At 46.7% G+C, this 14,091-nt stretch overlaps 2 protein-coding genes across 2 annotated transcripts in view; both read right to left on the bottom strand.

Annotated features, from left to right (window-relative positions):
* Positions 1-200: 200 nt before the first annotated feature.
* On the bottom strand, positions 201-2,408 carry SLC35D3 (solute carrier family 35 member D3; the record flags this gene model as incomplete). Its single annotated transcript, XM_081139601.1, has 2 exons — positions 201-1,030; positions 1,970-2,408. The coding sequence occupies 2 exons, from the start codon at positions 2,406-2,408 to the stop codon at positions 201-203; spliced, it is 1,269 nt and encodes a 422-aa protein (XP_080995727.1).
* Positions 2,409-9,938: 7,530 nt separating this feature from the next.
* The window catches only part of PEX7 (peroxisomal biogenesis factor 7), a 55,217-nt gene continuing 51,064 nt past the window's right edge, over positions 9,939-14,091 (bottom strand). The window contains exon 10 of the mRNA XM_081139726.1: positions 9,939-10,418. Within this exon, the coding sequence (XP_080995852.1) occupies positions 10,350-10,418 (69 nt within the window). The 3' untranslated portion in view covers positions 9,939-10,349. The remainder of the gene's footprint in view (positions 10,419-14,091) is intronic.

Here is a 14,091-nt window from a genome sequence, read left to right as displayed (position 1 = left end):
CAACTTCACATTCGGTTGTCTTTGTCTAAATAATTCACACCGGTGCTAATTTAGTTGTTGTCAGTCCCGTTCAGATTCTTTCTTTTCTTCCCTGCCCCACTCCTCAAAGAATAAAATTGGGCGGCCCCTCATTAAAATATGTTGTCTCTAACATACAAAATAAGTATATATGTACATATACACATACATACGTCTCCTTTTCAAGGACTGGGCAACTCCTCATTTTCTATCAAATAATCTTTCTTCGTATACTTGGCTCCCCTGACTAAGCGCCACACCACCAGGTAGGCATCCTTTAGTGACCTCTTGCTGGCCTCCTCGGGGCTGTCTGAAATCCGCCAGCTGCCCGCCGCCAGGGGGGCTCCTCTGGGGCTGCCCCGGGCCTCTCGCCCCCTCTGCTGAGCGGAGCCACCTGCCGCCCTCCCGCCTGCTGACCCCCCATCTCCGCCCTCCTCCGGCGGCTCCTCTATGACAAACGGCAGCTGGTCTCCACCCGCCTGCGCTTCCTCTCCCCTGGGCTGCGCCTCCAGGTCCTCGTAGTTGCTTTGCTTCCTGGTCTCCAAGAATTTGGCCACACAGTAAATGACGGAGCCCAGGGTGTTCACCACGACGCCGGCGATGAACAGAGAGGTGGGCTCCACGTCGCTGAAGGCCACCATGCCCACCGTGATGGTGGCGATGCTCTTCACCACGCCCACGAAGCTGGTGGTCACCGCCGAGTTGATGTAGGTGCAGTGCAGGGTGGTGAAGTTCATGGCGCAGCCGATCAGGACGCAGGCCACGAAGATGCAGACCATGGCCGGGTCCTTCCAGCCGGGGAAGGCCCAGGCTTGGACCGAGTCGGTGCTGGCGACCGAGAGCACGACCAGCAGCGGGGTGGCGGAGACGGCGATGACGTACTGCGCGGTGAGCGGCCCGTGCTCCGTGTCGGCGCTCGCCTTCTGGATGAGCACCAGGTAGGCGGCGTGCACCAGCACCGCCAGCACTCCCGCGACGTACCCCAGGGGGTCGCCCGTCAGGTCGCCGGCTCCTGGGGCGCGGGCGGCACAGAGGGAAAGAGAGGAGACACCCGGTTGGCGCGCGTGGCTATCTATCCACTGGGGAGGCGCGTCGGGCCGGAAAGTAGACGGGCTCCTGCCCCAGCTCTGCCCGCGGGTGTAAAACGGCCGGTCAGTGCCCCCCGCGAGGCACGCGGGGAGGCGCCCTCCCGGCCACCTCTCCAGGGCGCTGTCTGTCTCTGTCCGCGACAGAGGCCGGGGAGAGCGCAGACGCCCTCGGGGTAGGCACAGTGGCTCTCGGATGGCACGGAGGTTACCTGGCCGTTGGTATCCCTGCCTCCTCCGTGGGGGTGCCAGAAAGGAAAGGGATCCCCAACTTCTAACCCCGGCGGGCTAGGCGCGGGGAGAAGAATGACCCCCCGTCACCCCAAAGCTTTCCCGCCCCCGCCGGCTCCCATCTCTCTCTGTCGGCCCAGCCCACGTGGGTTTCCACCCGCCCTCTCCGCTTCGCGCCCGCAGCCCCCCGCGCGGCGCCGGGGACCTCAAACTGGCGGGGCCGCCAAGTTTCGCTCCCACCGCCCCCGCCCCCACCCCCGCCGCGTGACCCCGGGACGTTCACGGTGCCCTCCTTCCGGCTGGTCTGGGATCCCAGCTCCCGGCTCCCGCGCTCTCCCACCCCTCCCGGGGGAAGGAAGGGGTGAAGGGGAGCCGGGGTGGCGGGAAGGGCGATAAGGGGCGCGGCAGGGGCGGGGGTCCAAAACCCGGACTGGGGGAGGGGGCCCCGAAAGGGGAGGCCGGAGCGCCGGGGAGGTCCCACTGGGTCCCAGAAGTCGCGCTTCGGAGCCGAGCGACCGCACTCAGCGCTCCCGCCGGCCTCAGGCTCCCCGGCTGGAAGCGAGGACGGCGCTCCAGGCACCCCGCGGCCCCTGCCCGCGGGCCGGAGGGACGGGGTGGGCGCGGGCCCCGCTCACCTGCCAGAGCGGCGCCGCAGGTGGTGATGAGCACGGCGGCCAGCACCCCCGGCGAGGGCGCGCCGTTCTTGAGCACCAGGACGCCGATGAGCATGGTGACCAGCGGCAGGCAGCGCTTGAAGACCACGTACATGGGCAGGCTGAGGCCGCGCAGGGACCAGAGCGTGAGGCTGGACTGCAGCGTGGACAGCACCGCGACCCCCGCGAAGGAGCGCGCCAGGCTCAGGCCGAAGGGGGGCACGGCGATGAGCCCGAGGCGCCGCAGCAGCTCCAGGCTCAGCGCCGCCGTGGAGCTGGTCAGACACTGCACCAGGGTCAGGAAGGAGAACTGGTAGCGGCTGATGAGGAACTTGAGCAGGATGTTGAGGGAGCCCGAGAAGACCCCGTGCGCGATGGCCACCGAGATGCCCAGCAAGCGGCCCCGGCACAGCCGCCGCATCGTGCCGGCGCCGCCGCACCCGGCGCTGGCGGAGCTGCGGGACCTGCGGGAGGAGAGCGGGGAGGAGAGCGGCGAGCGGCGGGGGGCGGGCGGCGCGGGCGCCGGCCCCGCGCGTGGGCGGGGGGCAGGGGGCGCCGGCTCCGCCACGGGGCAGCTCCAGCCGGGCGTCCTCGCGGCTCCGCGGCCCCGCGTCCGACTGCCCCGCGGCTCGGCAGTGACGGGGGCGGGAGACTCCGAAAAGTGGCAGCGGTGGGGGGCTGGTCTGAGAGGAGTGGCGGGAATCCTAGCGACAGCAGTCTGTAAGTAGGCGACGAGCCGCGATGGGCTGTGTCCCGCGCGGTCTGGCCGTCAGGGAGAGCACTGTGGCTTGGAAACGCGGCAGCTGCCGCAAGCGGACCCGACCCGCGACCCCCGGCACCCAGCGCCCCCACCCCCGGGCGGGCTCTCGGGGCGCGCCCCCGCTCCCCCGCAGTGCCGGCTGCTCCGGTTGTCCCTTCTTTCGGGCTCCGAGTCAGGGGCTCAGGATGGGGGTCCCGGGCACAGCTAAAGATTTTAGAAACAACAGCGCCCCAGGGTCGAACACCGTTTATTAGCCGCAACAAGTGACAGCGCCCAGCCGCCTTCCCCCAGCGCTGCAGTGGCTCTTCCACCCACCGCCCTGCGGGCGCAGCCCCGGGACCTCCTCCAGCTGCCCACGGGGGCGGGGGCAATGCCCGTGCCAGCGGGCTGCGGAGCTCCCTCGATCCGGGCGCTGACGCCCCGACGAGGAAGGAAACCCCGGCCCCAGGACGCCGCCCGGGGCACCGCGCACCAGGTCCGCGCCTCGCAGGGAGGGCCCTGGAATTACGCGCGCGGCTCCGGGGGAGCTTCGGGGGTGCAGCGGCCTCGCGCGGCGGGGAGCCTGGGGAGGGGGCAGGGGCGGATGTTCCAAGTGAGGCAAAGACGTGAAATGAGCGAAAGGGCAGAAACTCAGTCTTTGGAGAGAGTAGCCTCTACCTGTTCTAGAGGAGCACCCGGGCGACGGTGCCCCGGGATGGACGACCAGCGACTGACCGGGCTGGGAAGACGGGTGCTGGGGGGGAGGGCGTGGCGGGGGCGGGAACTGGGACTGCGACCAGGCGGAGACGGGGGCAGCTTCCTCGGGCGCCCGGAAACCTACTGCGGCCCGCGGGTCCGCGGAGCGCCGCTCTGGAGAGGCCACCCGTCTCCCACCTCCGGGCAGGCACCTCGGCGCCCCGCAGGACTTGTGAACTGTGCACTTCCCATTCGGCTAGAAGGAAAGGAAAATTCTTATTTTTTTTGCAGCGCAAGACTTTTGTGACCCTTTTATCTGAATTTTGATCCCTGGAAAGTGACGCCCAGACCCGTAAACTTAGCCTAGCAAAGTCCGCTCAGCCGAGGTCACCGTTAAGAGCCAAACACAGTTTAGTTTTCTCGATGCGTTAGAAGGATGGACTTGGTCAGGGTTTGGGTGCGAGGGAAAGAGCTCGAGATCCCTGCGCTCCACCTCTCGTATCCTTCATGTCCCTTATCCAGCCACACTGCACCCCCTCCCCCCCACCCCCTCGGAACCCCAACCTCCTAACCTTTAAATGCTGCGCCACGCTGCCCGAAAGCAGACGACCCCTTTCTCTAGTGGTTCTTTCTTTGTCCTGCTCATTCCCACCTCTGTGCCCAGGCGGAAGCCGTGATTATTAGGGCAGCAGGAAAGTAAGTTTAGATCTGGGATTGGCAGCATCAGTGCTGTCCTTCATCTGGGCCAGCTTTGTTTGTGCCGGGAGCTCACTTTGGTGAGAGGAGCCTGGTCTCAAACCAGCCTCCAGCGCCCTTGCTGAGCACCGAGTAGGAAACCTCCCTGCCTCCCACAGGTGGGCCCTCAAGAAAATGTTTGCCAATGACCCACTACTATGCCAGCTTTCCAGGAATAACACTGGAAAGCATGATACTGAAACCGGTGCTTCTGGTGCCCTGGGGAACTCTTGCTAAAAGCTCTGGTTACACACTGTTGGCTATTTCAAGGACTCTTTTCCAAGTGTTGATGTTCGTTCTTTAGGAAAGAGTGAAATCTGAAGCAACAGTTCAAATGATGTGTGTGTGTGGTATAAGCATATATTCAAAGTACACTCAGATAAGAAAAAAACCTCTCTGAAAATTAACTTTTAAAGCCATCAGCAAATAACAGATCTCTACTTCTGGGGACCAGTGCAATTACAGGATGGTTGCTTTCAGCCATCTTAAGTGAATATAATAAAGAACTGCCTGCACAGACCTAGTTTTGGAATGATTCATTTCTGCCAGCAATTATAATTGCTTCCATTTGTGATACGAACATTAGGTAAAAGATTTGGGGCTGATTCAGCTAATCTTTACTCTTCTCATTTAGGCAAGAGTATTTAGCTTAATATTTGAAACCTACATTGGCATGAAACAAAGTACATTTTCTCTACTTTACTGCATATAATTCTTTTTCATTAGGGCTCTCATTTTTTAAAAATTTAACACTATCTCCCACACCAGTTACTAGATAAGCTCCCAAGGAAAAATGAGAGAAATAAGAATACTGTGTTAAGCAAGGATAATTCAACAAGAATGTAGACTGGAAAGTCAAAAAGCCCTTTGACCTATTGGTATCAAGGGTCTAGATTGAAGCTCGATTATCTCTGGTGCTGTTCAATAAATATTGATGGCTTTACATAAATTCACTCAACAAACATACAGAGCAAGTATTCTGTGCTACGCAGTGTTAGTCACAGAGGATTCAAAGATGAGCACTCATCTTAGTCCTGAGGATTCACAGGTGGAGGGAGACGGCACAGAGATGCTCACACAACAGAGGGGTCATGTGGCAGAAACAGGAGAGCACTGGGGAGGGCAATAAAATCAGCTTGACCAGGGTATCAGAGAGGGCTTCCTGCAGAAGGAAATACAGTCTTATTTCATTATTTTTTATTAGAAAAATAACACATGCTCATTATAGTATATAAAAGGAAAACGAGCTATAAATAGCTGAACATGCTATTTTCAATATTCCCCACCCCCAACCCCATACCAAGCCCACTACACAGAGCTGGCTAATGTTAAGAGTTTGGTGTGAGCCATTCCATTTTTCTTGTATATATATTTATACATACATAAATCCACTTAAAAAATAAAATATAGCCCGGCCGGGTTTGGCTCAGCAGTTGAGCATCAACCTAGGATCCAGGTGATCCGGGTTCGATTCCCAGTCAGGGCACATGCCCGGGTTGCGGGCTCCATCCCCAGTCGGGGGTGTGCAGCAGGCAGCTGATCAATGACTCTCTCATCATTGATGTTTCTATCTCTCTCTCTCTCCCTCTCCTCTCCTTTCTGTGAAATCAATAAAGATACATTTTAAAAATAATAAAAATACACATTTGTCGATAATTTGCTATTTTTAAAAGCATATTGTGGTAACAAGTCTCAGAGTCCCCAAAGGTCTCCCGCTTGCTGGTATTCACACCCGCGGTTAACCCCTCGCACACTGTACCAGGGTTGGTCTGTGTAACCAACAGAATACAGAAGAGATGTGTCACTCCTGCGATTCGGTTATAGAAGACCGAGGCTTCCATTTTGGGTGTCCTTTTTCTCTTGTATCAGTCTGGGAGAAGCCAGGTACCATGTTGCAGGGACACTTGGCCTATGGAGGGTCCCACATGGTATTTGAGGCCTGCTGACAACCATGTGAGTGACTCTGGAAGCTGATCCTTTAGCCCAGTTGAGCTTCGGATGTCCGTAGACCCAGGTGACAGCTTATCTGCAATGTCATGAGAAAACCTTAGCCAGTACAACTCAGCTAAGCCACTACTGGATTCCTGACCTATAGAAACTGTATGAGAAATAGATGTTTAAGCTGCTAAATTTCACAGTGATTTGTTATACAGAAATAGATAATATACGTATCAATAGAAACTTTGGCTATGTCAGGCCACATAGTTCTCCCTTATTCTTTAAGTGACTGCTCTACAGTATAACCTTCCTTCTGTAGACAGGTATCTAGGTTTTACCAAGCAACAATGTAGTGAATATCTTTGGACATTTGTACTTAAGTATTTCTGTAATTATTTGGGGGGGGGGGTCAGAGGGGAGGGGAGCACAGCACACGCAGGGAATCCTAAATGGAACTGTTGAGTCAACTGGTAATTTTAACTCTTATGTGTCAAATTGCCTTTTGAAAAAGTATATAACGGTGGTTTTACTTTAACCACTATTGGATTTTATCAATATTTTATGCTTGCCAAACAGATACGCAAAAATGGGATTTCATTTTAATTTGCATTTCTTTGTCATCAATAAGACAAAGTCTGGGTATCTTTTTGAAGTGTATTATTTGCATTTCTACATCTGTGAATCATCGTGAATAATGGTGTTGATAAAAGTGGACAAACTTTTACGTTTGGTTGTCTTCTTAGTGACTTTGAAGAGCTCTTTATCAATTCTGGGTAACCATTTATTAGATATGCTGCAAATATATCCTTCCAATATGTCTTCTTTCAGATTTGCTAATGGTGTATTTTGTTTTAATTTTTGTATGTTGTCAATCTTTTTCTTTAGATATTTCACATGACTTTCAAATAATGCATAAGACTTAGCCAAGCCAAGAACAGGACAATCCAGGCTCATGGACGAGCTTGAGCAAAGACAGAAATGAAAACTTGCATTATTTACACGGGGAGTTTGTGGGCACACTGGTGTTGCTGAAGCACAAAGTGTGTGACAACGTGGAGAGGAGCCATGCTGCAGAGAGGGGCAGGGGCTCGCCCCGAAGGACCTTGGCTGTCTGCTTTAGTGAGCTTGAACTTTTTCTTGTAGGAAGTCCTATAAGCAGAGAAAGGCTTGACACCAAAATTGGGGTAATCAGATTGCATTTTAGATCCATCTCCAGCAGCTCTGTTGAAGAGGATGGCTCTGAGGAGACAGAACAAGAAACAGATGCATCACTTAGGAAGCGACTGCGATCATCTAGATTCTAGAGAAAAGCTAATGATGACGTGAACTGGGCAGTGGTGGTTGGATGGAGGGGAAGAGACAGAATGGAGAAGTATTTAGGGGTAAAAGGGACAGGCCTTAGTGACCTATTTGATGTGTCTTGGAGTGGAGAAGTGGGGAGAAAGGGAAGGAACAAGGATGGCATTTTGGTCTTTAGCTGAGCACCCTGTGGGCAGTATGGGCAACAAAGGAAAAGCATGTGCAGGAAGAACATGAATGCAAAGGCCTGCAGGGAACCAGGTGGAGAAGGCAGGAGGCACAGATTTGGAAGTATCCAGTAACATGTGGAAGTAAAAAACATTTCAGTAGATTATCTCTTCCAAGAAGAGCCCTGTTAAGTAAGAAATTAATGAGTTCATTTTTGGAACAGCCAAATCAGAGCTAAGATATGCAGTTTTTAAAGTGCCAAAGCAGGTGACAGACCTTGGGAGAGTCATTCCAGACCCAGGGTCAGCTTCTCTCTTCCTGACTCGGAAACTCAAATTTGTCAGTTCTCTTGGGAATGATCACGATCTGGTCACCAGGGAGTCCCACATCTTTACTATTTCTCAGTGGGCCAATTTCTGTTATTCTGAGGAAAAGGCCATGTGGCAGAAACATGGGTTTGGATCCAGTCATAGCAGATTTCAAATTCCAGCTCCACATTTCCTGGGTATTATGACTCCTGAGAGTTTCTTTGTTTCCTTGTCTGGAAAACTGGGAGGGACATTATAAAGATGAAAAGGGAAAACATACAGAAAGCATCTCACAGAGCGCCCCGATCACAGAAGACGCTCAGTGACCCGGGTCGCCTTCTCCTGCACTCACTCTTCAGTGCTGTGCTGTCACTGCAGGTGCAGGAGGAGCCTGGGGAGGCAGACGGGGTGAAAGCTAAGAGCTCAGTAGCCAGGAGACAAATGCATTTTCCCAGGCTAGAGGGAATGACCCTTGTCCTCTTAAAATTCAGAGGCTGCTTGGCTTGTGAACTACCAAAAATTCAAAAATCTTGCTCAGTCTCTTTTCGGAGAGAATCCAGCTCCTTTCCTTCTAATTTTCCAATCTAGTTTTTCCAGTCCTATCTCTAGGGAACCCACTGGACAAATGTTCATCCACACATGTTTATACTGAGAGACTCCCAAGAACCTGAGTGAAGTATTATGAAGTTAATATTCTAAACATCTCTAACATCCCCAAAACAAAGAGGAAAAATAAATCAAGATGTTTCTAGATCACAAATACTTGTCTCAAAAGATACACAGGTTATTTTAATAAAACCTCTTGCATTCTAAAAGGAAAATAAGTCACTTCAATTAATTATAAGTATGTGGGCTAGGTATCTTTACAGGTCTATTATAAATTCTGCTGATACAGAGAACACCCACTGTGAACCGCGTTTATTGAACTGCACTTGGTGTGATGCCATTAGTTCCTGGAGAGAAGCAACAAGCAGCAGCTCTATGAATCTCAGTCATGACAGCTCTGAGGATATGTTTGAGTTCCTGTTCCTTACAATACATTCATGTTAAGCAGTGTCCTCTTGATGGGGCTTCTCGAAAACAATTAGTATTGATTTGTCTAAGCACTGAAAAGAGCTGTACTTTCCCTGAGTCCTTTCATTCATTTAATGAATATTTATTGAGCACCTTCTATGTGCTAGGTATGATATTAGGGCAGAGCCCAGGACTTGGACAAAGTTCTTGACCTCAGGCCTTTGGTATTAAATTGTGTACTTAACCAGGCTTCTTATTTATGCTGCCTGTAGCAACTTTCTAGGACTCTGAGGCGTATATTTTCAAGTCGTACTCCTGGCTCCACTTTTTCTCCTTTTATTCTGTCTTTTATGTGGTCTTGTTTTTTCTTTATTTTGCAATATAAGCTGTCTTAATTTTTTTCTGGAATAAGTAAACAAAGTAATACATAAATTATACAATATGCATATAATTAATTTTTCTTCTGAGTACTACATTGTTCTCTTGAAAAATTCTCAAAAAATTATTAAAAACTTAATGACAATTTTTGCCATTTATAACACATTTTATTTTAATATTATATAAAAATATAAATGTTATGAAAAGTTGTTTGTTTTACTAAGTCTTCCCTTTAACCTACTTTTTTTCCAGGTCATCAACACCTAAGGAAGGTTTGGAGCATTATTTAGGGCTTGTTTCCAGGGTAATTGCTTGAAACCATAGTAGGACTAAGACTTTTTGCCCAGTAATCTGTTTTGTTTTGTTTTAACATTGATAGTAGAGAAGCAGGAAGAGAGAAATATAGGGTCATGAATACAATATCTAAAAAGATTTGCAGAGAGAAAAAAAGGCTCAGCTCATAGCATTCCATGTTTTTAAAGCATGGAAACGGTCCTTGAGAGAACCATTCATTCTATGTGTCAAGCACATAGTAGATGCACAATAAATAACTGCTAAATAAATTAAATCTATATTAGAGCCCTGTTACTAAATCAAAGATATATCTACATTACATATAGTATTGTGTTCATATATATACTATATTAGAGAAAGCAATCTTGCTGAGATCATGTCATAAAATGATCAAGAGGTGCAATTTATTTTCATTTTTATGAACAACAGTAATTATATTTCACATCAAAAATGACAAATTAAAAATAAAATATATCCCTACCTCTATAATCTATGAATCGCCCATATTTTCATCCATTTTATAACACACAGGTTAGATTTTAATAGATACTGTAAGATATACCATAACATCAATTATTCCTTAGAATTTTAAGAAATATGGCTTATGTGTCAGGGTTAAATGGTGAGCCAAAGTCTTTATCAGCTGTCTCAAAACAAGTTCAGGGTAAATTTTTAGAATTTGAAATCTGAATAGCACATAAAAGCATAATGACTATGTTATCAATAGTTAATTTATTTCCTGTTAAGTAGTTCTTCAGCCAATGTTCTTTGTTTCTGACCAGAGTAGTGTGTTTCAAGCAGGCACAGTAAGACAGACAGGATCGTATATCTTTATTGTTTCATCCCAAGCACAGTCAACCACCTAGAAAACAAGAAGGAAATAAGAGGAAACATAATTTACAGAAATTCAAAAATGACAGCAAAAGCCTAAGTCATTTAGAGTATAGCAGATCATCCACGAGTAAACATATCTTTAAGTAGCAGGAATACACGGTATGTTTTTGATACAGTCCATTTCCCTTTCTAAGACACACTTCAGGGCTTGTTTCCAGCTGACTAAAGTTGCCTGTAAGCATTTTCCCCTACCCCACTCTACCCCACCCCAGAGCTACATAATTTCCTATACCTCCTGAGATAAATGTTAGCAAGATATACTCAACTGTGAACAAAGGCACTGTGCTAGATGTTGTGGGGGTGGAATGGAGATAAAGCACAGCTCTTGACTTCAAAGAATGGCTCATTCAAGACTGAAAGTGAAAAATGCTCTAATAGAGACTTTCCTAGAAGGAACTATTTGAATCCAACTGTGAAGTCAGAAGACTTCACAAATGCTGAGGCATTCACACTGGCCCTCTTTTGGGCCAGACATGAGACACAAGGGCATTCAAGTCTAAAAAGCCATATGAAAACATGAATGGAAGAAAGTCCATGGTGCTCAGGAACTGTGTTAAAAATTTGGTGAGTGTAGCAATGTCTCAGGGTATAAGATTAATATATAAAAATATCAATTTTGTATTTCTATATACTAGCAAAACAACATTTTTTTAATAAATTTTAAAATCTATGTACAATAGCACCAAATAACAAAATACTTAGTAATACATTTAACAAAAGATATGCAAAATGTCTACGCTAAAAACGAAAACATTGCTGAGAGAAATTTTAAAAGGCCTAAATAAATGGGGAAGTATATATACCATACTCTTGGGTTCAATTTTGTTACAAACTTAATTCTCCCCAAAATAATTTATAATTCATAATCCTAGTAGGCCTTTTAATAAAAATGAACAAGGTGATTTTTAAAGTTTATGTAGAAATGCAGAAGACTTAGAATAGCCAAAAGAATCTTGAAAAATAACAAGAAAGTTGTACTGCTTACACTACCTAACTCAAGTCTTACTACAGTAACCAAGACAGTGCAATACTGATATAAGGACATATAAGTAGATCAAAGGAACTGAACAGAATTCAGAAATAAACCCAAACTTGGACAACGGCTTTCAACAAAGTGTACCAAAACAATTCAATAGGGCAAAAAAAGTCTTTTCAACAAAGGGTGCTAGAATTGGAGATCCATATGGGAAAAAATGAACCTCAACTCCAACTTCAAACCATAGACAAAAATTAATTTGAGGTGGATGGGCCATAGTCCCAAATATATAAGCTAAAGGTACAAAGCTTTTAGAAGAACATGAGAGAATATATTCTCAATCTGAAAGTATGTAAAGTTTTCTTAAGACACAGAAAGCTATAACCAAAAAGTTTGGTAACTTAGACTCAATCAAAAATAAAACTTTTGCTCATTAAGACACTATTATGAAAATGAATAGGCAAGCCACAGAGTGGAGAAAATATTCAAGAGCATCTGACAAAGAACTTGTATCTAGAATATATGATGAACTATAACTCAGTAATCAAAAGACAACCCTATCAGAAATGGGCAAAAGACTTCATAGTCCCTGTAATACTCAGCTGTACTTATTTACCGGCACGTGTGTCTCTGCTCTTTGAGGGCATGGACTATGTCTTCCTATGACATAACAATGTCTCAATAAATACTAGTTCACAGAATGTACTTTACAGATTAAGACCTCAGAGATTACCTTTTTTCTCATGTTCACACTAGAGTAGCAAAGCTGGAACCAGAGCCTAAATCTGTTGAATCTGTCTCCTAAAAATAGAGCCTCCTAAAAGGCAAACTAACATTCATTATTTGCCTAATCCTGCAGTTAGGATTATATCCTGAAGTTTTAAGTTTCTATACCATGGGCCACAAAGATCATTATATTAATTTCCCCATTTCATATATGTGTGTTTTTTCAAGTGCTGGTCTTTCTGTATATTAAGTGTCAAGTCTTATGGAGAAGAGAATCAGAGAAGACAGACTTAGGCTTCTAACATAAAGTTTTCATAAACTTATGTTTCTGAATCCTTACTCAGCACTCTTCAATCCAGCTTCTTATTTACTCAGAACTTGTAACTAACAAATGTGAAGGCCACTGAATCAGTAAACATTCATAAACCTGTATTTAAATTAACTGGTAAAACTGCAATGACAGAGAACTGTGAAGTGATTCAAATGAATGTAAATAATATTTCCCCATTAACTAACTTAATTATTTCTGAATGCAAATATTATTAAATGTTATTGAATGCAAATAATATTTCTCCATTAACTAACTTACTATTTCTCCATTAACTAACTCCATTAATTAAACTCCATCAAATTCTAGAAGTTTTTAAAAGCTTACAATAAAAATGCTAATAAGGTAAGAAAAAAAAGCACTTTACTAAACAAAGAGGTTCCAGGTTCTCCAAGGAAGGCACCATACAGACCACCAGATAAGAAAAGATGGCTGTGTGATCCCCAGGGGGAGGGGAGGGCTCTCATTAATTACCATCACTCCCAGTGGCCTCTGGAGGCACTGCTTCCCCCTTCATTCTATGACTGAGTAAACACAGGGCCCCTTCTGGTCCCCTTCTACGCATCTGAGACCACACTGAAATGCATTAGAAAAAGACTTTGCTAAAATTAAGGGTTAACAAAAAACAAAGATAAATAAATAAGGAAAGTGACTGACATGGAAATAAATAATCTGCTTTACAGGATGAGATCCACTCATTCTTTAGCTTGTCAAATAAAGAAAGGAATCTTGCTCAGCTCCCATCCTGCTTCTTCCAGACAAAAGCCATCTTTCCCTCCCATCCCCAGGAACACACTCCTGGCCAGAAGACTCCTTCAAGGCCAGACTCAGGATAGCGATAATAGGATATCTCCTTTCTCATCTACTGAAGATCCTCTTTCTCAGTTTCAGTCACCTACATAAGGACTCACTTCTTTGCCCATTACCTTGCTGTCAGGAAAAACTGTAAAAGATTGCAATCAGCAAAAAAGATTGGGAGGTGTTCTTTCAGTGGCATGCTGGCATTGTCCTAGGGCCCCACAGGGTTACCTGATTCTATAGGGGTCTGTGCCTTTCACTGTCTCTGACTGGATTATTTTACAACTCCCAAAGCTATAGAAAACTGATAGTAATCAAATGATTCTCATCCATTAAAGTTGCAAATGAATGTCCCATGAAGATGCAGTTGATGTCTCCCTCGTTCCCCAAGAGATGATTCCAAACACTGAATTTTATTGCGCTGTGGATATTGACTAGTTTTTTACCTATTGCTAAATTCATTCCAGCATTCAGTGACTACCTATATGTGTCTATTCCTTGGTTCCTTTGACCTGGTTATAAAATCTTTCACGAGTTACATAAAATCTTTGACACATGCTCACACTATATGAGTCATGTTTGCCATTTTGAAAATTATCCTTTAACATGGCCACATGCAGGGATACAGCTTATTTGCCTCAACAGGGTAACAATTATTTCTATGAAGCATAATAACCCTTGCTTCCTCATAGGAGATAGCATAGTAACAGAAAAGCCATTTCATTAAAAGAACAAACACAAAATGCGGAGAAGGGGCAGGTAATTATACTGGAAAAAGAGACTAAGAAGAATGGCTAAAATTAGACATGAAAT

The sequence above is a fragment of the Miniopterus schreibersii genome (genome assembly GCF_964146895.1).
Source record: "Miniopterus schreibersii genome assembly, chromosome: 6".
Taxonomy (NCBI): Eukaryota; Metazoa; Chordata; class Mammalia; order Chiroptera; family Miniopteridae; genus Miniopterus; species Miniopterus schreibersii.
This window is presented reverse-complemented; position numbering and strand designations above follow the sequence as displayed.